The following is a 20,571-nucleotide window of genomic DNA, read 5'->3' as shown; positions in this document are numbered from 1 at the left end:
GACCCTAGCCTGGGACCTCCATATGCGCGGAGCGCCAAGAAATAGCAACAACAAAACAACAAAAAAAAAAAAAAAAAAAAAAAAAAAAAAACATGGTTAAGAGAAGGTCACATGGAGGGTCTGCCTGAGACTGTGGCATGAAGACAAATGTGAACCTGGGTAGCTGAACTAGGGAAAGTCGGGAGCAGCCCCGGGCAAGCCTGGGGACGCAGAGGAAGAGCCTCGGGGCTCCCCACCTGCTCCTTTGGACCAGGCCTCTTAGCCACTCTTCCGGCCACAGCGCCTTTGGCTCTGGGGAAGCCTGTGGACCCTTCTCAGAACAATGTTCCAAATGTGTAAAATAAAATACAAAGAAAATCAACGATACCGAAATACAGTTACCAAACTACTGACAAATACAGGAGTGATTCTGTTCTCTATGAGCTTATTCATGAATGTGCTAATGAGACCTGGGGGCAGGTCTGATCCTGTAACTGCCAAGAGCAAAAATGATATGCTGAGATATCTGCAATAATATGTGATATGAAAATAGCAGCGGTTTCTCTTGTAGGTAAAAATCACAGGCGTTGTCAACGTTCTGGTTAGTAGTTTAACACGTATGATTAAAGCAGTTAGAGGTCACAGAAAACAGAGATGTAATTTTCTTTCCCACCCAAGTTCGCAGACCCCTTGAATTCTGTCCATAGGCCCTGGCCATAAGCCCTGTCACACTTCCTCGGCTTGGGGACAGTGTTCTCCTCTGGGTTCGACCCTGAGCATGGCCTGTGGTCCCCTTGGTCATACAGTCTTTAGGTCAAGTTTGTGCCAGTACAACCTCTGCTTCCTAAAGAAACCGCCTCTAATCTGGTCCCAGAGCCTCGCGGCAAGGCACTCCAGCGGTAAGCAGCCTGAGGACACACCGCCACGCGTGTGTGGCCGTACGCGGTTCAGTCACTCAGAGGCTGAGCAGAGGACTTGGCTCCTCTCCGTTCCCTGGGCTCCTTGAGGCTCTCGATTCTTCAATGTGCAGCTAACAACATTCAAACCCTGACACTCAGGTGGCAGCAGCATCTGCGTTCGTTCCCTGGGTGCTTGTTAGAGATACAGAGGCTTGGTCTCCACCTCGGATCCACTGAATCCAAATTTGAATGTTAACAAGATCCCCGGGCAGTTTGGATGTGCATGAACCCTGCACTAGAACATTCCTGCGAAGGTGTGAAGCTGCCCAGGGACTTGGCAGCTCCAGCGAACTTGCTCAGCTGGAAGACCCTGGAAAACTGGGGGGTTTGTCATGTGATGGGGGCTACCGAGGAGCTTCGCCTGAACTATTCTGGAATGTCAGTGCAGACGGGGTTCTTGGACGAGCTGGCACCAGAACCTCTGCCTCTTCTCAGCATGGTCAAGGAGGAAGCATAAAGCCAGCAGGAACTGGGAGAAGACTGGGCAAGCGAAAGGTGGAGCTTCCATAAAAGTGTTCTTCTCTGATCTGGCCTTGGAGCAGGACCCTGCCAGAGTCTCAGGGTCTCAGGGATGCCCCTGAAATCTCCCAAGACGCAAGACTCTTTCAGCCACATGGCACCGCCTCATCCAGCATGTTATTTATTCCAAGGCCCTGAGGCCACTGTTCCAGGATGACGTGCCCCAGTAGCCACAGGTGAAAAGGACTCCTGCAGCCACGTGCCATGCACACTGCTCAGCAGACACCCCCATCCTCTAAGCAGCTTTTGTGGACTTTTGAGGGGACCCAGTGAGCATCAGAACCTAAAGCAAAAGCCTCAAAAGTTCCTACTGTTTCAAAATGCACGTTTAGCAGCAGAGGAAGCCCGCGCTGGGCCTGCTGCCTACCTTTGTCGGGGTTATTCAGCTGGAAGATGTCCGGGTGCTCGGGGTCATCGGGCAGCTGCACCATCCAGCCCACGACGTTGACCTTCTTGCCAGGTGTGGATTTATACTGCAGAAGAACCACGGCATAGCCAGGAGGCCCACTTGGCCACACGGGCTTCCTTCCCCCCGCCTCCCCTCCCTGCCTCCACCCTCGGCCCTGCAGCTCCCACTGAGTGAAGTCCCAGCACAGAGCGCCCTTCCAGGGAACGTACGTGTTTTCTGTCTGTGCCCCGCAAGGACTTGGCTCCGTAGTACAGGAGGGTGGATCCTGAGAGTATGACCCAGTACCTGGTCCAGGAGGACAGCTACAGAGGAAGGGGAGGCAGAGGAACAATGTTGCAAGTGGAAAGGCAGAGCACCGCCCCCCGCCCCGCAGCTGCCTGATTCCCTGCTTGGCCACCTAGCCACGTGGGTGGAAGGTGCCCCTTCTTCCCCATCGGGCCTCAGCTCTTCCCTGCATCCCGCCAGGCCGCCCCACCCAGGCCAGAGGAGGATGCTCCCCACCGGTGCCTCTGAGCCCAGCAGCCCTAAGCCCTCCCTCCCCTCTCGGGCTCCTGTGCCCTGAGAATTTGTCCTTTTCCCACCCCGTCTAGGGCGGTGCCAAGGCATAACTTCTATGGGCTCAGGTGACCTGAACCCGAGAATGTCCCGGGGAAAAACAGCTTGAAAACACAGACATGCTAAAGCATAGCCTAGAAGAACCATAATGTCTGCAATGCGGTGCTTTGGCTGAGCGCTAATGGCAGCTTTTGAACGCATTTATGGCTAGAAGTGGGGAGGCCGGGCAGGACCAAGCTCTGGGTGTGGCTTTGGTTTCTCTAGGCATGAAGGCTGGAACCCCCATTTGGGGCTCTGCTTCTTGGTTTGGAAAAAAAAGTTCTGCAAAGACGAAGCAAACAGCCCACCCTGGAAGGGATTGAGGGTACAGAGCAGAGAGGGCTCCGGCTCCGGCTCCTCTTGACCGGGACCGGGTCTGGACCGGGATGGAGGGGGGATGGAGCAGGGCTGGGGGTGGGGAGGGGAGCTGCGTCACTGTCACCGGGGACGGTGAAGGCAGTGGCTTTCAGAGCTTTTTGACAACACCCATAGATGTGTGTTTTATGTGCATTATATATATTGCACTACCAGAAGCTTCGTGAAGCAACACTCACCTTTTCTGTGGAACTCTGATGTTTTCCAGTCTATTCTATTCTACTACAAATATGGGTCATGACCCCTTGGACTGACTTCATCGCTCACCAGGGGGCCAACCAGCATTTGGAAACCACTGTTTTTAGGACACTCTCTTGCTCTGGCCTCAGAATGACTGAGGCCTGGACTCTGGGAACGAGAGGGCGACGAGCAGGTCTGTACAGCCTACTGGACATAGGGCCTCACGTCGCAGGATGCTCTGTGACACTCTGGGTCCAAGGAACAGAGTGGGGTCTGAGGCTGGGGTGAAGAAACTCCTGGCACCTGAAGACAGGGGAGCTTCTAGAGCAGCACCTGGGCCCAGGGCCTGGCATCTTCCTGTTGGGCGTTGGCTGGAGGGGCATCTCCGAGCGGCTTCGGACAGTGGACAGGGGCAAGAAGCGGGAGAGGAAGGCCAGAGCAGACAGCTCCGCAGAATCAGCAAAGAGGCCTGTGCGAGGGGCTGAGGGGTCATGCGGCCGGGACATCTGGGTTCAGCACGGGGTGGCCCGGTGACTAGTGATGGAGCCTAAGAGCCCTCCTGCCCCTTGCCCCGTCCTTCCCACCACGGGTTTCATGAGGCTGCTGCGAGAGGGCAGGAATCTGCATCAGGGCCACGGCCCCAGCCATGCTGACGTCTCGGGCGCAGTGTCCACCCTGACCCCAGGGGTCCAGGCCTGCCCTTGCCCTCGAGAAAATCACACAGCCTGTCACTGCCTGCTCGCTGTGTGCAGCGCCGCACGTGACCTTCCTGCCAAGCCCTCCAGGATGTAGGGACTATTTGATCCCATTTACAGATATGGAAACTGAGGCCCTGCCCGCTCAGTGGCACAGCCAGGGCTGGAACCCTGGTCAGTGGGTCTCTGGAGCCCAGGCCCTCCTGACAGCAGCCATGTATGTGCACTCACCGCAGGCTTCCGTCCTTCCTTGAGCAGAGTTTTCCTTCTCAGAGGCCCCTCCATGGTGGGGACTGCGGCCGAACTCCCCAGGGTACAGATGCACGGGCCGGTGGGGCTGCAGGGGAGACCACCATGTCACCCCTATGTCACCCACTGGGGCCCATGGGTCTCCCACTGCGGGTCCACGATGCTGCCATAGGCCGAGGACTCAACAGTGCTGGGCAAGGCTGGGGAGGGGATGGGCTGGAGGGCGCGAGAAGCCTGAAGGAAGGAGGCCCTGGGCTCCTCACAGCTGAGAAGTCCCATCTCCCTCGTCTTTCTGAGCGCGGCGAAGCTCTAGGCTGGGTGACCAGGCCCCTAGCAGCACCTGCACCCTATCCTGACCTCAGTGCTGGCTTCCTCTTCACCTGGGGAGCTTGGGGCCTGCGCAGCACCCCTCCTTCTTGGCAGGGGCCTCGGGGGAGCAGTGAGGAGGTGGGATAGGTGGGGGTGGAGTGAGAAGAGGGTAGGGGGCCCCCTGAGCCCTGTGCCTTTCCCCAGGGCGCCTCTCTCCCCCTCTGCCATGGGGGTTTGGGCGACACCTACAGGTGAAGAGTCCAAGTGCAGCAGCCCAGCCCCTCTCCTAAGCACCAGGTGGCTTCTGCGCCTGGATCCTTGGAGAGGCCCCTTCCTCACCTTCCTCTGCCCTGTGCCCAAGCCCAGCTGCTCTCCCTCTGCATCCCAGTGAAAGGCCCCACCATCCGCTGGCTGTACGAACCAGAAACCTGGGGGTTTTCTTCTCTCACTTGTCCAGCCCTGAAACCTCACCAATGCCAAAGACCCATCGTCTTGAATGTGTCTGACTGCCCATCTCGCATCCCACTCTCAACCTTAGGCCAGAACTTCACCTTCCCTTTAAACGACCGCCCCCGTACTCTGGCCTGGCCTCCCTGAGTTCACTCCTGCCTTCCTCTGGGGCGCTCTCCACACCATGGCCAGGATGACCTGGTCCTGCTCAACCCACAGCCCTGGCCCCACCCGGGCCCTCTCCCTCTCTCATTTCTTACAGCTCGACGTGCCTTCACTCCCCGAACCACCCCACGCTTCCTGTTTCGTGGCCCCACGGGCTGTCCCCTGGGCTGCGGGGACTCTTCTGACCCCTACACCTCCTACCCTCTATTTGGTTAATTCCTATCACTCTTCCAGTCTTTTCTCCAGGAGGGCCTCCTCTCTGGACCACCGGCACCTGTGATTTTGTTCCATTTCTGTCTTTCCTGAAGCAACAGCCCCACGGATTGAGGCTGTACCAGGTTGTCTGTCTGGTACAGCGCTTGGCATCCAACAAGCCCCTGGAGCTGCCTTCCGAACAAGTGAACACGTCAATACACGAATACCTGTAGACGCAGCTCCGGGTTCTGGGAGAATTCCGAACTGGAACTCGCCAGTTGGGCCCCAGCGTGGCGTAGAGACGTCCCCTGCTTCAGAAGAAAAGGTTTGAGTTTTAGCAACAGCCTGGAAAGACCAGCTACTTCTAAAGGAGGTGAGGGCTTGGACTGCATGGTCATCAGCTCAGGAAGCCTCCCCCCCCCGCCACCTCCTCGGTCACACTGCAAACACATCTGGGGGCGCATCTAGAGCTGCTAAGGCAGTGAACACAACACCTGGAGCCTCCATCCGGGCAAGTCCCCAAGGCTCCAGGAAGGTGTTTCCTTAACTTTTGAATTAAATGTTCTCCCTTCTTCCAGCATCAAGGGAATAACCAAAAGCCGGGCACACCCACTTATCCCAAGGTGAGGTTGAGATGTTAAAGAAAAAAATGCCATATAGATATTCCATGGCCGATCCGATGAGAAGCACACACAGATTTGTGGGCTGTCTTGCATGCTGGCCTGGGGTGGGTGTGGGGCACGTGTTCCCCAGGGCACCGTGCAGTTCCTCCGTTTGCTGCATCTTCTCCATCGCACACTCAGGCGCCTTTGCTGGCCCAAACCTGCTCTGTGACCTCCTGTAGCATCCAAGAGGTGGTGCCCCAGGACCTTTGGGTGGGGCCCGTGGGGCCTCTCTCTCATCCGCAGCCCCCAGCCGTGAGCCCTCCCAGGGGGGGAGGATAGCTCCCAGGGTTAGCAGGGGCTTAGCCTGTTTGGGGAGAAGCCTTCCATCTTCCTCTCCTCTCTTTCCTACCCTGTCCTCTCTTAGCAGAATGATGTCCTGTGGCTGCTTGGTCTTCTCCCACCCCGCGCATGCTCCATCCCCGGACTATGGCTTTCCATTGGCCAAACGACGACTCAGTCCAACGAATAAAGCCAGAGAAGGTCGAGACTTCCTTTCCAAACATTCCCGCTGTGTCCACTGCCAGGCGCAGGTTGCCTCGCGTTGCCCTGCAGCACCGGACCCCGGGGGGCGGTGTGTGGGGACATCCTCATTCGTGGCAGAACTGAGCTCGGGTGCCTCCGAGAGGGGGCTGCGTTGCTCCCTGCCCTTCCATCAAGAACTCCACTGGTTCTTGATGACCATCTTGGGTTCGTTGTCCAGAGGCCCAAGGTCAGGGCTGGGAGGGGCCTGATGGTCATCCAGGTCCACTGCCCTGGGACCCTGTCCTCTTTCGGCAACAAAGAGCTGCAGCACGTGCTTGGCCCCCCAGGTCCTCAAAGTAATGGGTCTCGGCCTTTCCCTCTCCCACATCCTCGTGACAGATGATGGGCATAAGCCCACCCCACCCCCGCCCCCACCATGAGCCAAGGCTCAGAGGCCCTGGCGTGCTCCCTTCCGTCCTCTCCTCGCACTGGGGTGTGGCACCAGGGCCATCACAGCCCCATGCAGAAGGCTAGCAGACGGGTCCCAGGAATGCGCTCCTCCCCAGCCGCTACCGGGATCCCCCACAAGTCCGGGCAGGGCCCGACAGTGAACTCTTCTGCCGTGACTTCCCTGCGCCCAGAGGATGGAGCTTCCCTTCGCAGAGCGGGATCCCTGGGCCCTTCCCCACCTTTCTTCTCCTGAATCTTTGCTCCTGGTGTCCCTGGGAAACGTGTGCTGACAGCGGGCGTCCACAGCAGGGCGATGTGATCCGCACTGCTGCCTTCTCTCCGTCATTCTCCCCCCTTTTGGGAGACGCTCACGGCTGCACACTTAGCAGATGTTTGGCAGGACTGACATGCGTTGATGGAGAGCTTCAAATCAGCATCTTTGGAGTTCCCGTTGCGGGAAATGAATCCGACTAGGAACCAGGAGGTTGCGGGTTCCATCCCTGGCCTCACTCAGTGGGTTTAGGATCCAGCGTTGCTGTGAGCTGTGGTGCAGGTCGCAGACACGGCTCAGATCCCATTGCTGTGGCTGTGGTGTAGCCGGCAGATAGCTCCGATTAGACACCTAGCTTGGGAACCTCCATGTGCTGCGGGTGCAGCTCTAAAAAGGAAAAACAAACAAACAAAAAACACAAGAAAGCAGCAACCTCCATCCAGCCTAACACCTTAAGCAGGCTTTCCTCACATTCTTCCTAAAGAAGTGAGGTGCTGCCGGGGGCAGTGACTGCTGGGGGCGTGCGGGGACCCCGGGGTCACAGGGGCGGCTCAGATGCATCCCATCAGGCTGTCGGTTATCTCACTGCAGCTTTGTTTCAGCACCATTAACCTCCCCAGAACGGGGAGCTGAGGCTCGGTCTTGTGAAGACATTTAACTGCAGCGTGAGCCAGGACTGTCACCTGGCTCTGTCTGACTCTCCAAGCTCTTCTTGCACTTTTCAGGGCAGGAGGGAGGTTGAGCTGTTTCATACAGAGGTGGCTGCTGTGGGGATGGGGTCCTCGTTTGGAGCCAGCATCTTGTGGCTTCCTGGCGTTCTGCCCTCAAAGACACCACTACTGGTAGGTTTCTGTCCCAGCTCACACCGGACGGGCTTTGTCAGCGTCTGAGGGTGGATGGCCACAAATTCTCAGGCCCTGGATCTCCTGGGATGGGGCCCCTCCCAGGTGGCCGGTGCCTTGGCCTCCCGTGGAGTCTTCTCCTGGTGGTTCTGGCTGCCTGGCACTTAAGAGAAGCTGCCTTTATCACCCGCTTACCACGAGTTGGGAAGGTGCTGCACCCACCCTTCCTCCCGAGCCTGTGAGGGACGCTGTTCTCAGTCATGGATGAGGAAACTGGGGCTCGAGGAGGCAACGCCACTCGTCCCACCCAGCAGCCTGTCATTAGCAATGGAGACACAAGTCCCCACAAAGGCAGGAACAATTTTCCCACGTGAGCAGAGGGCCCTTGTGGGTCAAGATGCCTGAGGGGGGGGGAGGTCAGAGCAAGGGTAGTGTCCTGGTGACTTTTCCCCAAGGCCAGCTTTTGGGAGATTAGAGGTGGGCCCTTCCCTCCCAAGGCAAGCGCCGCAGGCTTGGACGAGGGCTGGGACGGGCGGGTGGCTCTGGCTGGGCCCAGGCATCAGCACAGGGAAGCCAGGAGGTTCAGCCACCCGAACCAGATCATCTGATCACTTCCCTGCTTTGAGAAGATGTGTTATTTGAAAGTTCAGGGGTGGGCAATGCAGATAGAATGGGCAGTGGTATCTGGTGAGGTCCAGAAATCATGAGATTTCCCCAACAGACTGGGGGGGCTCCCAACTCCAGAATCACAGACACCTGCCCAGCAACATGCTGGGGACAAGGGGAAGTCCCTCTCAGGGACAGCTCCTGGGGGGGTGGGGGCAGCAGCGGGCAACGCTCCTCATGGGAAGTCTGGTCTTGGGAAGATGTTGGCTGGTACCCAAGTGGAACACCTCAGTCCCAAAAGGTGTTCGAGGTGAGGAGGAGGAGGATAAAGGTGATGATGAGGAGGAGGAGGGTGGGATGAGGATGATCAAATGATGGCATGACGGGCGGAGATGATGGCATGACGGGCGGAGGGGATGACGGGCACCGGGCAATGAGCAAAGCAGTACTCGTCCATTAGCCTGTTTACTCATCCGACACCGGGGCAGGTGCTGGTCTTACAGATAAGGAGTCTGAGGCTTAGCGAGTGGAGAAACTTGCCCAAGGTCACAACACTGGGAAGGGGAAGATGGGTGCTGCTGAGGGAGCAGAGACGAGGGTCCTGCCCGGGGCAAAAGCATCATGAGAACTCGGACTAGCTGAGGCGGTCTGAAGGGACCTGTTCCCCTCAACAGTTTTCCGCACGCTCACTGGGTGCCCGGTACCTTGGGGGTTAGATTTCATAAAGCCCCACGTCCCGGTGGCTGGTCCAGGAGTGGGGAGCAAGGAGGATTCTTGGTTAAGAATTACACTCAAGCCTCGGTCATTTTGTCTTAGTGGAAGTGACATCCCCCCATTCTTCTGTCTCCTGGTAGGGGTGTCCCTGTGGAAGGGCCCAGGGGACACTGGCCGTCAGCAGTGTCACCTGCACCAGCACACCCTTGATGGGACGCATCCCATGGGACCAGGCTTGGCCCCAGCCACTTCCTGGTGATGCACCCTCCTCTGCAGGCTGGAAGCTGACCCCCTCCCCGATTTCTGCTGGGCCCGGGATGTCCCTTCCTGCAGTACTTGCTAAAGGACTTTTGCTGCCCTGGAGTACCATTCTTCTCTGGGCAGTGTCTCCAATCCACTGAGTGGGTCCCCAGGAGCCATATTTGGCCTGCCTGCTTAGCTACCTCTGATCCAAGCCAGGTCCGCTTTTCTCTCTTGGCGATTAGGAGCCAGATTTGAGAGGCTGAGAGTCAGGCTCTGTGGCGCGGTGAGGCTCTAACATATAAACTTGGGAGCTGTGAGGCGTCCATACTCCCTGTGTGAGCCGAGAGGTCTAGGAGTCCCGGCTGCAGAGGGGGCAGCACAGCAGACATGCATAGAAAAGGGTCAACATGAGATAGGAGGAGGGCCTGCCACCTGATCTGAGGGGCTGCAGGTGCTGGACAAAGAGGTTGTGGGCAGAGAGTTCTCAGCCACTTGTGAGGACAGAGCATCTAGCGGGCGGGGCCCATCCCTTGTCTGTCAGGATCCAAGGACAGGCTCAAGCAAAAGGCCAGAGTCTGTGGCCCACTCTTCTCTCCCAGCGTGGCCTGAGCTCCTGGATGGAGCCTCACCTGCCAGACTTCAGTGTCTGTTGCTGAAGGTGAGGCGAGAGAGGGACTCTTGGGGGAAACCAAAATCAGAATCTTGGCACATCACCCAGCCGGGCTGCCATCCGAGGTAGGGCGGCAGAATGGAGGCAGAGTGGGATGGACCTGGGGGACCAGAGCAAGGGGTGGGCAGGTGAGGGACCTGACCCCGGGGCGGGGGAGGGCAGTGAGGCCCCTCACCCTGAAAACAGCCACCCTCATGGACGCACTTCCATGGCCAAGTGGACCCCTCGCCTTCAGGATCACGGCAGAATGTTGCCTCTCTCTCCCAACAGGCGGCAGAGTTTGGGGCTCAAGAGGCCCCGTGCCCCCTGGCAATCCCAGGCATCTGCCAGAGTCCTCTGATCTCTCCGGGGAGGCAAGAGTGTTCTAAAGGCTCTGACTTGGGGGTAGTGGGCTCGGGGCGCTGCTGTCCTGACTCTACTTTCCTGGGGTCTCCCTAGGGATGTGGAAGACGCCGTGGGCTAAAGAGACCAAGCCAACCTCGCACAGCACAGAAATGGTGTCGCCCAGCCTCCTCTATACCCTAGAGCACACGCGGGGCCAGCTACCTCCTAAAGGGGCCCTTCCCCTAGGTTCAGTGTCACCCTGGAGGCCAGCAGGGCTGGTGGACGCTTGCCTTCACGGCAGTCCACCCACCCCATGATGACCGAGCTGCCATGTGGGCAATTTTCTCTTCACCCTACCCAGCCTTAGACTCCTGGATCACCTGCTTGCTGGCAAGAGGGTCCCACTGAGTGAGATCCATACGCATCCCAAGGTAAGTTCCCGACCGTAGCTACTCCACCTGTGTGCCAAGTATTTCCTATAGCATCCTCCCTGGGGAGGTGGGGGACCTGAGGCTCAGAGAGGTTAAGAGACATGCCCAAGGTCACTGCGAGACAAGCAGCCTGACCTCAGGTCCCTCCCAGCACAGCTGCCAGTGTCTGGAAGCCACCATGGCCTCTCCCTGCAGAGGCATGCTCAGAACCTCAGAGACCAGGGCCCACCACGGAGTTTACCTCTCCTGCAGAGACTGAGGGACACCCAGCATTCCTGGGCCACCTCTCCCATCCTGGGACAAGACTCGGGCCTCAGCCTCCTCAGGTCCCAGGATGCCCTGGAGGGCCCCTCGGGGTGCTCTTCACCACGTGACCCTGGCTTCTGCAGAACCATCGCCTCTACCAGAAGCCACCCCAGGCCCTGTGTCTGACTCAGGTCACCCTGCTGGACTCTCCTGTCATATGCTCACGTCCTCTTTGCAACCACAGGGCACCTGGTGTCATTGATGGAATCTGCCACCTCAGCAGTGAGCTGTGATCAGCCCCCTCTGCAGCCTCCCCTTCCCGGAAGGACAAAGAACAGCTCTGTGGGGTGGGGGTGGGGGTGGGGTGGAGGCTGGCACTCTCTCTTCTCCAGCTCCCGCTCCCTCTCCCACAAGAGGGGCTTCCTCCAAGGACCCCTCTGCCTCCTCGTCTCTCCAGCACCCGTGTCTTGGTGAGAAGGCCCTTCTGCGCAGCCTGGCAACATCAAACTAGAAAGGACGGATGGCTGAGTCCTTTGCACTGAGCTCTGGGATGTGCTTTCGTATTCTGCCTCTTAAAAGTCGACCGGCAAACGTTTCTGATTACATCCTCTCTTAAAAAGCTACATGCTACTTTTTCCCGGGGTATAAAAGAAACACTTACCCACTGTAGAAAACACAGATAAAATGGAAAAAGAAAAGACACTCACGAAATAGCTCTACCCGCGGAGATAACCCAGAGGAACGGTGCTTACACACACACACACACACACACACACACACACACACACACACACACACACACACACACGGGTGTTCGCGCCTAGCTTCCGCTTGGCTCTTGCTAAAAACCTCATCTGAAAAGTTTACCTCCTAGGCTGACAGTCTCCATCTCACCTGAGCGCCAACTCAGGCATACAGAAGCAGCTCTTCCCCTGGGCCGCAGGTCTGACGACCCCGGCTCCCCGCGCAGTTTCGGAGGAGCCTGAGGTTCGCGGGAGGCCGGCCTCGGGCAGCTCAGTGGTCTCTGCTTTCCAGCTCATCAAGGACACGCTGAAGATGCCTCTCCCTCCCTCCCTCCTCGGGAAAGTAGATGTGACGCAGGGCCCTCCTCTGTCCCCACCCCCAGGACACTGAGATGAGAGAAGGGCAGGTTGGGACCGGAGGGAAGTCCCACCCTCGCCCCCTCTCCGGGGACTCCAGCCTCTGGTTCCCAAGGGCCCCGACCCAGGACCACTGCTCTGTCTCCATTGTGGGCCCTGAAGAAGGGGAGGGTCTTTAGGGCAGCTGAGGAGGGACAACACCTCCCTGGGTCTGGCCGCCTCGCGGCTCCAATCTGTTCCTGACCCTCCCCACGGGCTGTGACCTTGCTGAGGCTGAGCTGGCTGCAGGGACAGGAGGGTGAGCACAGCAGCAGAAGGTCCCCTCGGCTCCTTGAACCCTCACTCCATGGTCCCAGCAAGAACAGGGCTTGGTGGCCGTGGCCGCAGCCGGCCCACTCCCACAGAGAACAGGCCAGTGGGGCCCCGGGACTCTGGGGGCTCCAGCGTGGGCGCTTGGTGGGTCGGCCGCTTCAGGGAAGCACTGGGCATGGCCTGGGCTTGGGCTGCCACCCGAGGACACCTTTGACCACAGGGCCAAAACGCCCCCGCTGTGGACTAGGGAAGGCACACTCGCAAGCCTGGGCCACGGGCTCCCACCCTTGGCCAGATGACAAGACCCTTCTGCCGGCCTGTTCACGGTAGCATTAAGGCTGGCCCGCCAAGCTGGGCCTGCCCCCAGCGGAGGGGTGTGTGCCGGGGGTGGGGGGTCACTGGCCCGGGGCCTCCCTGTCCTGCATGCTGGTATCTGGCTCCATTTTTTTTTTCTTTTTAGGGCCACACCTGCAGCATATGGAGGCTCCCAGACTAAGGGTCCGATAGGAGCTGTAGCTGCCATTCTACGCCGCAGCCGCAGCCACAGCCACAGCCACTCGGGATCCAAGCTGCGCCTGCGACCTACACCACAGCTCATGGCAACGGCGGATCCTTACACTGAGCGAGGCCAGGAATTGAACCCGCATCCTCATGGACACTGGTCAGATTCATTAACTGCTGAGCCATGACAGGAACTCCTGGCTCCATTTCTTTACCTGGCCAAGGCCAAGTTTGCTGCCAGGGCCAAGGGGCTGGTAGGCAAGTCAGTTGCAGGCTGTGGTCCATAAACCTCAGGGTTGTGGAGCAAGGAGCTGCCCCCCGCCCCCGCCCGCCACCTGGCCTCTGGGGAGGGAGAAGCTGAGACCTCTCCCTATGGGTCCTTCTCCCACACCCTTAGTCTGTTCCAAGGCCACTGTCTGCCCACACAGGCATGGAGATGCTGAGAGCGCTGTGTTCCTACAGCATCTGTGGCAAACAGCGGGCCGGGTCTCCGGGAGGGGAAGCTCTTTGGGAGCAGCTGCGGGCCTCTGGGCCCAGGCAGGGTGAGGCCCCAGCTTCTGGGGAAGAGGGAATCTGCTCCCCTTTAATGAGCAGCAGCGATGTGGCCTGGGGGAGGCCGGGGTGGAGGGAGGACCCCATGGGCCTGGGCACTGGGTGGGCACAGGTAAGGAAACAGGGAGGCCCAGGGGCAACGTGAACTGCAGGCACTGAACAATGCTTGGCAAAGACTTCAAAGCCTGTGAGGGGAAGCCTCTCCAACTCCCCCGTGGGGTCTTCAGGAAAGTCTGCAATGTGCAAAGGGAGTGGCCTCTTTCTGGGGGACACGAGAAGAGGCTGGGGCAGATGGAACTCGAGGCGGGAGGCTGGGCCACAGGAGCTGCAGGCCAAGGGGCAGCCGGCACGGGGCCATCAGAATTGCCTGCGGCCCTGAAGGGACCCCCTTCCCACTGGCATCTTCCAAAGCAGGTGGTCTGCTCCCCTCAGAGAGGAGGGGCTGGGCCCAGAGCCAGGTCCCAAGAAAATGAGGAAGAGGCCATCCTCCCTGCAGGACCGTTGCGCAAGCTGCTGGAGGCGGGGCTGCCACCTGCACAGGTGAGCCATCTGAGGCCAGTGCTCCTAAGAGATCCCGCCCCCGATGCACCTGTCCATTCAGAGGGCTGGGGCTCTCATGCTAAGTTCTAAGTGAAAGAGAGCGGAGGGAAACGCTACAGCGTGCCGTGTTCCCCTCGTGGAGCTGAACCCCATCTCCCTGAGGCGGGAACTCTCTCACCATCCTCCTGGGAGCTCCAATCTCAGGCTGGGTGCTGAGCAGGAACCGTACTGCTACCCTCAGTGGCAAGCGAGGTGTCTGGCAGGAGCCACTGCTTAAGCGACAGCTTTGAATGGATGAATGATGAGTGAACCAAGGAATGAATGAGCCAATGAAGGAAGGAATGAGTGAAGGAAGGAAGGAAGGAGCCAGTGAGCAGGTCCAGGTCTGGATGCTACTCGGGATCCTGGCACCGTGCCTGCGAACCCACGCAATGCTCCCCACCCCACTGGCCTGTGGTCAGGGAGATGCTGGGTTGCCCTTCAAGCCACCTTCCTCAGGGTGGCCCCAGGAGTGCCCTGACTGGTGCTGAGAAGCGTCAAACTTCTGCTCCCCAGATCTGCAGTCTGCCCAGTGCCTGTCTGGGGTGGCCTGTCTGCCAGTGCTCCCCGGTGAGAACAAACGACCCCCCAGGAGTCCTGGAGCGGGACAGAGGGAAGAGATCTGAGAGCTCGGGCACTGCCCCTCTCCCTCCCCAGCCCCCCACCTGGGGTTCCACCAGGACAGAGAGGCTGGCTGACCCACATGGGACCAGTCCCTGCAGTGTCCCAGCGACCCTGGACGAGGCACGGTGGTGACAAGGTGGGCTCCATGGTTGGGGCAAGGTGGAGGTGGGTCAGCTCTGCCCACAGGGGGAGTAAGAGACAGGAGCGGTCACTTCACCTCTCTGTGCCTTTCCGCCCGCATGTTCATACATGTTTCAAAACAGGGACATTTTATGTGTAGGAGGGCCTGAGGACTGGCTGAGCCCAAGCCAGCACCCGGCACACAGGGAGCTCAGCAAAGACCACTTATCACCACTTTGCCTCCCTCTGCCTTGCAGGGACTGGCTGGGTGGGACTCACCTCCTCCGGCCATTTTTGGCTGTGGGGATTGAGGGCACAGGAGGCTTCAGCACCAGAGGAGGAGTGTGTGTGGTTCTGCACAGACATGCATGGATGAGGTGTGCAAACAGGGGAGAGGGAGAGGTACGTGTGTGTCTGCCTGTGTCAATGCACGTGGGTGGACGTGCACCCAGATTTGTGTACGTGTACGTGCATATATATGAGTGTGTATACCCACTAGTATGTGTGTGTCCGTGTGTGTGTGAGTGTGTGCGTGCACCTGCCTGTGTGCTCATGCTAGTGGAGGGGCTACTCTGAAGGATGGTGCAAACCTGCCGCCCCACAGGTGCCACCGTGCCCTTCACCTTTGGGGGCACCAAGGCCGGGAGGTCCCTGCTGAGAGTCCCCATCTTCCCGGAGCCCACCTGGGGCCTGGCACAGAGACAGTGCCAGCACGTGGAGCAGGGGCAGGGGGTAAATTGGGGCAGCCGGGCTCACAGGGAGTCAAACGTGGGGGAGGGAGGGATGGCCTTGGCCCTCAGCAGCGCCCAGCAGGGCGGGTGTCAGCCCCAGGCCTGAGGCCATAGGGGTGCAATGCTCTCAGGCCCCACCAGGCGGAGCCACACGCCCATCTCCAGATAAGGCCCAGCCTCAGGCTTCTGGTTTTAAAAACCCACATTTCAGAGCAAATCTGTGCCCAGGCCTCCTGGGCAGCTGGGCCTGAGGAAGACGTGCTGGCCCCAGGCTCCCAGGCTAGCCCTGGACCAGGTGATGAGTGGGGCTGCTCCGAGCAGGGACTGGGACCCCGACCCCACGCCCATCCAGCTCTGCTGCCTCCCTGCCTGGTTGGCCCTGCTCCTGGGCCGTGCTGACCCTGCAGAGCCACAGAGCGGCCTCACAGATGGGGCCGCGGGGTCGGCAGGGTGGGGCTGGTCTCAGCTCTCTTGGGCCCTGAGCCGCTCCCCTGGGAGGGAGGCCGAGCTGGGCCACACTCACCTTTCCAGCCCTGAAGACATCTCTTCACTAAACTCTGAGCTCTCACTACTGCCTGGAAAAGGAACACAGATAGTGAGCGCCACGGCCTCGCAGGAGAGGGGCAGCCCCAGAGTGGCCTGTCCTCCTGGGTCACTGGGCCCAGGCCCTGAGCGCCACCGACATGCCAGAGAAACAGCTTCCTGACCCCGTGGGCATCCGTGTGACTCGGAGTTTTGCTTTGCTGCTGCATTTTGGACTCTCTGCTCATCCTGTCCCACTGTCCCCAGGTGGGTCCTCCATGCCCTCCCCCTGCCCCCGAAGGCAGGAGCTGCCTGCTCACCGTCTCTGGGGGCTGGGTCCTCAGGCCTCTGCCTTGGCCTGGCCCGGCTCCACCACTGCCTCGCTTCCGGCCCACGTGACACAGGTGATAAACAGGCCTCACCAGGTGAGGACAGGGGCCGAATGAGCCCTTTTCTCTCCAAAGGTCAGGGCCTGACTAGACACTGGTTACAGAGCAGCTGCCCAGCACTGGACAGAGGCTCTGAGGGAGTGCCCTTCACGTCCCCAGCCTTCCCCAGGCCTGCCCCTCGGGGCTCACTGGGACTCCCCGTTTCTCAGGGGCTCGCGATCTTCCTCAGAGGTGCCCGGGTTCCACACCCGTGGCCCAGGCGGCTGCAGGGCCCATGGCTGGGCAGTGGGAGAGGGGAGACGTCTCAGGCCCCTTTGGGTGACGGGATGGGGGGGACCAGCCCAGCTCCAAGCAGAGCGCATGCACACACGGCCACGCGCTCCCAGGCTTTCAGCTCCAAACAGAACAACATGTGCCTTTGCCCGAGCAGAGGAGCCGAGAAAGAGACCGCCTGGTGAGCTCCTGCCTGGACACGAGACAGCGCTGTGTCTGACTCAGTTTTCTGTCTCAGGAATAGCAAGGCCTGGGCTCAGGCACGGCTCGGAAAGTTTCCTGGATGTAAAACAGCTGCTCTGCCGCCCAGTGGGATGCTCTCGGGCTGGCATTTTCCAGACTGGTTGCTCAGAAGCCACGCCCACAAGCCCCTCCAAGGAAAGGGGTTCCAGGCCCAGACAACGTGGGCGCTGCGGGCTTCCAGCAGCATGTGCGGGTCTCTGAGATGAGGCCTGCTTTCCTGCGTCAGCCTCGCCTTTCCCCAACACACCGACCCTGAACTCGTCCCTCGAGGCACCTGTGAGCTCAGGCCACACTGCCCCGAGCTGGTGTAAAGCCCTGACCGGGTGCAAGTCGGATGACCTCCTCCCTGGACAGAAGGCAGACGTGGGCCTCGCTTGACACAGACTTTCCAGAGAACTTCCAGCTGCCTCCTGCAGTGACACCGCCTCAGAGACTGGCCTCTTTTCACGAGGACATGGACGCGCATGTGAGACGCCTGCCCGATTTCCACCCCCGCCCGTGCTCACGAGCCCTCCGCCCTACAGGTCTCACCAGGTCAAACCCTGAGCCTGGCAACTGTCTAGCCTGCCACCAGTCCTGGGAGGGCTCCACGTTAAGGGAAGCAGACAGACACACAGACACACAGACTACAGAAGCACAGCACGCTGCCAGGACACAGCCAGAGGCGAGGACGCTTGTCTGACGACAGTAATGACCTGAGTGCCTGGTCAGGTGACCTGGACACCGCAGGGGGACGGACCAGTGACCAGAGCTCAAAGTCGTCCTTAGCTCTGACTCCCACCTCCCCGCCTCCCGGCCCCAGCAGCTCAGTTTCTGTCCTTCCGCCGCCACGAGCACCATTTCTGGCCGACGTCCAGACATGCAGTTTCGTCCCAGAACATCGGCTCTCTCACTCTCGTGGCGTCTCACGAGGGAGCACCCGGTGGCCACCCAGCTGCTGTCCCCAGGCGGCACCTCTGCCTATGCCCTACGTGCTCCCTCCCCCACAGGCACAGAGCCCCACAGGGGCAGCAGCCAGGCCTTGGCAGTGGCTGGCCAATGACAGTGTGTCTCAGGCACATGTTTGGCTGCTCCTTCCACCTGCCTGCCACCCTCAGGGCCACCAGCAGGGTGAGGACAAACCCAGGACCCTTGGTGAAGCCCCGGAGGCAAAGGCCTGCCAGCTCTGGTGATGCCTTCGAGGGAGCCCTCTCTGCAGGGGGTGAGGAGCCGGGCGCTGCACAGTGACAGAGACAGACGTAGACACATGCCGGGCTGTGGCCCACCCGCTGCCGTGCGCAGGCCAGAGACGCTTACCGAGGGAGAGTCCATTGGTGACAGCAGAGGAGGAGGTGAGGGCGAGGCCCCTGCGGGGGCTGCGGGACTCTAGGACACTGTCGTCCAGCAGGTGCCTCGCTTTCTCCGATGGGAATGTCGCACTTTTACTCTCAACTACACTCAACTGACACATCATACTGGAAAATGGAAAGGAAGAGAGAGGCAAAGCTCCTTATCTATGGAGTGACAGTAGCCACACCTGCCCGGGGGGTCCTGAGCAGATGGTGAGAGCTGCAGGAGAAGGACCTCCACCCAAGTCCTGGCTCTGCCCTATCTCCCCAGGTGACCTTGGGCAAGTCACATCCTTTTTCTGAGCCTCAGTTTCTCCATCTATCAAATGGGGGCCAAGGACACGTGCCCTGCTCCTCCCAGGATGAGGATGAGGCTCAAGGGAGCAGACGGTGCTTATGAGTGACGGGGCCACACAAGCGAAAGGACAGCGTGACCCTGCGGTCGGCACCTCAGGTTCTAGAGTCACGCACCTGGTCCAAATCCTTGCTCCAGCCCTGCTCACCCTTGCAAGGTACATCACCGGTCGAGCCTCACCAGACTCACTCCTACAGTGGGAACCAGGGAGCCCCTGCTGCAGAGGCCTGCAGGGGCTCAGGGAGACAGTGCTGGACCGGCACGCAGCAGAGTCGCCAGCACAGAGCAAGCCCCCAACGCTCAGAGAGCAACTGACTTCTCCTCCAGCCTGTGAGTGACGCCAGGACTAGCCTGGGCCGGTTGAGGCTTGTGTCTTAGCAGTGGAAGGAAGGTGGGAAGATGGGAAGAAGCAGAGGGAGGGAGAGAGGGAGGAAGGGACCCGACCTTTCAGGATTCTGTGCCCAAGACCCTGAGGACACGGACGGCTGCCCCCAGCCATGCTGAGGGCCACACGTGTCCCCAGCTATCAGCCCCACAGGGCTGGGTGAACCCATGGCAGGCTCGCTGCTCTGCAGGCTTCCTGTAACAGCTGGCACACAGATTCTGAGCCCCGACACGCAGCACCCGTGACACCTGTACTCCCCAGATGACAGTCCTGGGTCCACCGGACTCTGGGCTTTTCCACAAGGGAGGCGCTCACCGAGCCGGGTCGAACCTCCCGGAATCCCAGGTTTGTTTCCCCGCCCTTCCCTGTGCGCTTCCTCTGACGGCTGCTGAGCCAGTGAACCCGTCACCAGTACACAGGCCGTGCTGCCGTGGCCACCCCCACGCCCAGACGGGGCGGGGAGGGCCCTGGGGAGCTGGCATTCCCAGCAGCCCTGCTGCTGAGCCCCGGATTCAGCTCAGTCCAGACCCAGAGGGGGTGTTGCTCAGTCACCCACTTGTTGCCCAGGCTGTGGCTCTTCCTGTGTCTTGGGACCGGGGGTGTGGGGAGGCTGCCCGCAACGGATGCATCAGGACAGGTGGGCCGCCGGCTGAACCTCGCAGAACTGGAGCCGGTGGAGGGGCCTGTGAACGGAGCAGAGAGAGAGTGATGGTGGGGGCTGCGGGGGCTCAGAGGAGGTGGGTCTGGGTTTGGGGGAAGGCACGTGGCCTGGCCGTCTTAGTGGGCCAAGGTCACAAGACGCTGACCCCTCACTCCCTGCCTCCAGGCTGAAAACCAGCAGTCCCGGTAGCCAGTGTGGGGCTGCGCTCAGCGCCCCCCGACCCGGCGGCCCTGCTCGATATAGAGGAGACCACGCGGATGAACCTGGGGATAGACCCGAGGGGCGGCGGCCTGGCCCGTTTCCCCGTGGTGGGACTCGTCCACGGCCACACGGCGGGGCTTAACCGTGTGACTTCTGAGTCCGGGTCCAGGGCGCTTACCCCGTGTCCTTCCACAGCCACCATCTGCTGTCAACCACACGTCCAACAAAGAGAGAATGTGTGGAGGGCTTAGGGGTGCAGCAGGCTTACTGAGTGTGAGCAAGCTAGGCAGGCAAGGGTTCAGACCCCAGGCCTGTCGGTTTCTGCCAGGGGGACCTTGGATGGGTTACTTGCTCCCTGAGCCTCCGTTTCCTCATCTGAAAGGTGGGAACGATTCACTCACTTGGCAGATGCTTGGGAGAGGTCATGAAATAACCTCATAGTTAGCGCTCACTCTGCTTTTATTATGATAATGTTACCATGTCCTCCTCAGCTCCAGGGACCAGAGCTTCAAACCCTACTGAGCAGCAACACAGAGACCCTTCATTCTGGTCGTGTCCCCAGCTCTACTGTGAGCGGTGTGGTCCCGACCACTGTTATTCTCTCTAGTTTCTGTGGCTGGGAAACGAGGTCTTTAAGGTGTTTCCCATTAAGTTCTTGGAGTCTAATCCACAGAAATCACTAAGAGGCCAGAC

The 20,571-nt window shown here is 59.8% G+C and overlaps 1 protein-coding gene across 21 annotated transcripts in view; it reads right to left on the bottom strand.

The window, feature by feature from the left end:
- Positions 1-20,571, bottom strand: part of RALGPS1 (Ral GEF with PH domain and SH3 binding motif 1) — a 333,379-nt gene that overhangs the window by 8,949 nt on the left and 303,859 nt on the right. For 9 of the 21 annotated variants that reach the window (XM_021069060.1, XM_021069008.1, XM_021069050.1 and 6 more), the window contains 7 exons: positions 19,573-19,699; positions 18,245-18,402; positions 16,045-16,096; positions 5,306-5,389; positions 3,942-4,047; positions 2,076-2,168; positions 1,825-1,930 (listed from right to left, as the gene is read on the bottom strand). In XM_021069060.1, the coding sequence (XP_020924719.1) occupies positions 1,825-1,930; positions 2,076-2,168; positions 3,942-4,047; positions 5,306-5,389; positions 16,045-16,096; positions 18,245-18,402; positions 19,573-19,699 (726 nt within the window). The remainder of the gene's footprint in view (positions 1-1,824; positions 1,931-2,075; positions 2,169-3,941; positions 4,048-5,305; positions 5,390-16,044; positions 16,097-18,244; positions 18,403-19,572; positions 19,700-20,571) is intronic. The other 12 variants (XM_021069096.1, XM_021069123.1, XM_021069132.1 and 9 more) reach the window with 4 other exon arrangements.

Source organism: Sus scrofa, chromosome 1 (genome assembly GCF_000003025.6).
Source record: "Sus scrofa isolate TJ Tabasco breed Duroc chromosome 1, Sscrofa11.1, whole genome shotgun sequence".
Lineage (NCBI taxonomy): Eukaryota > Metazoa > Chordata > Mammalia > Artiodactyla > Suidae > Sus > Sus scrofa.
The sequence above is the reverse complement of the archived record's forward strand: the minus strand, read 5'-3'. Positions and strand labels throughout refer to the sequence as shown.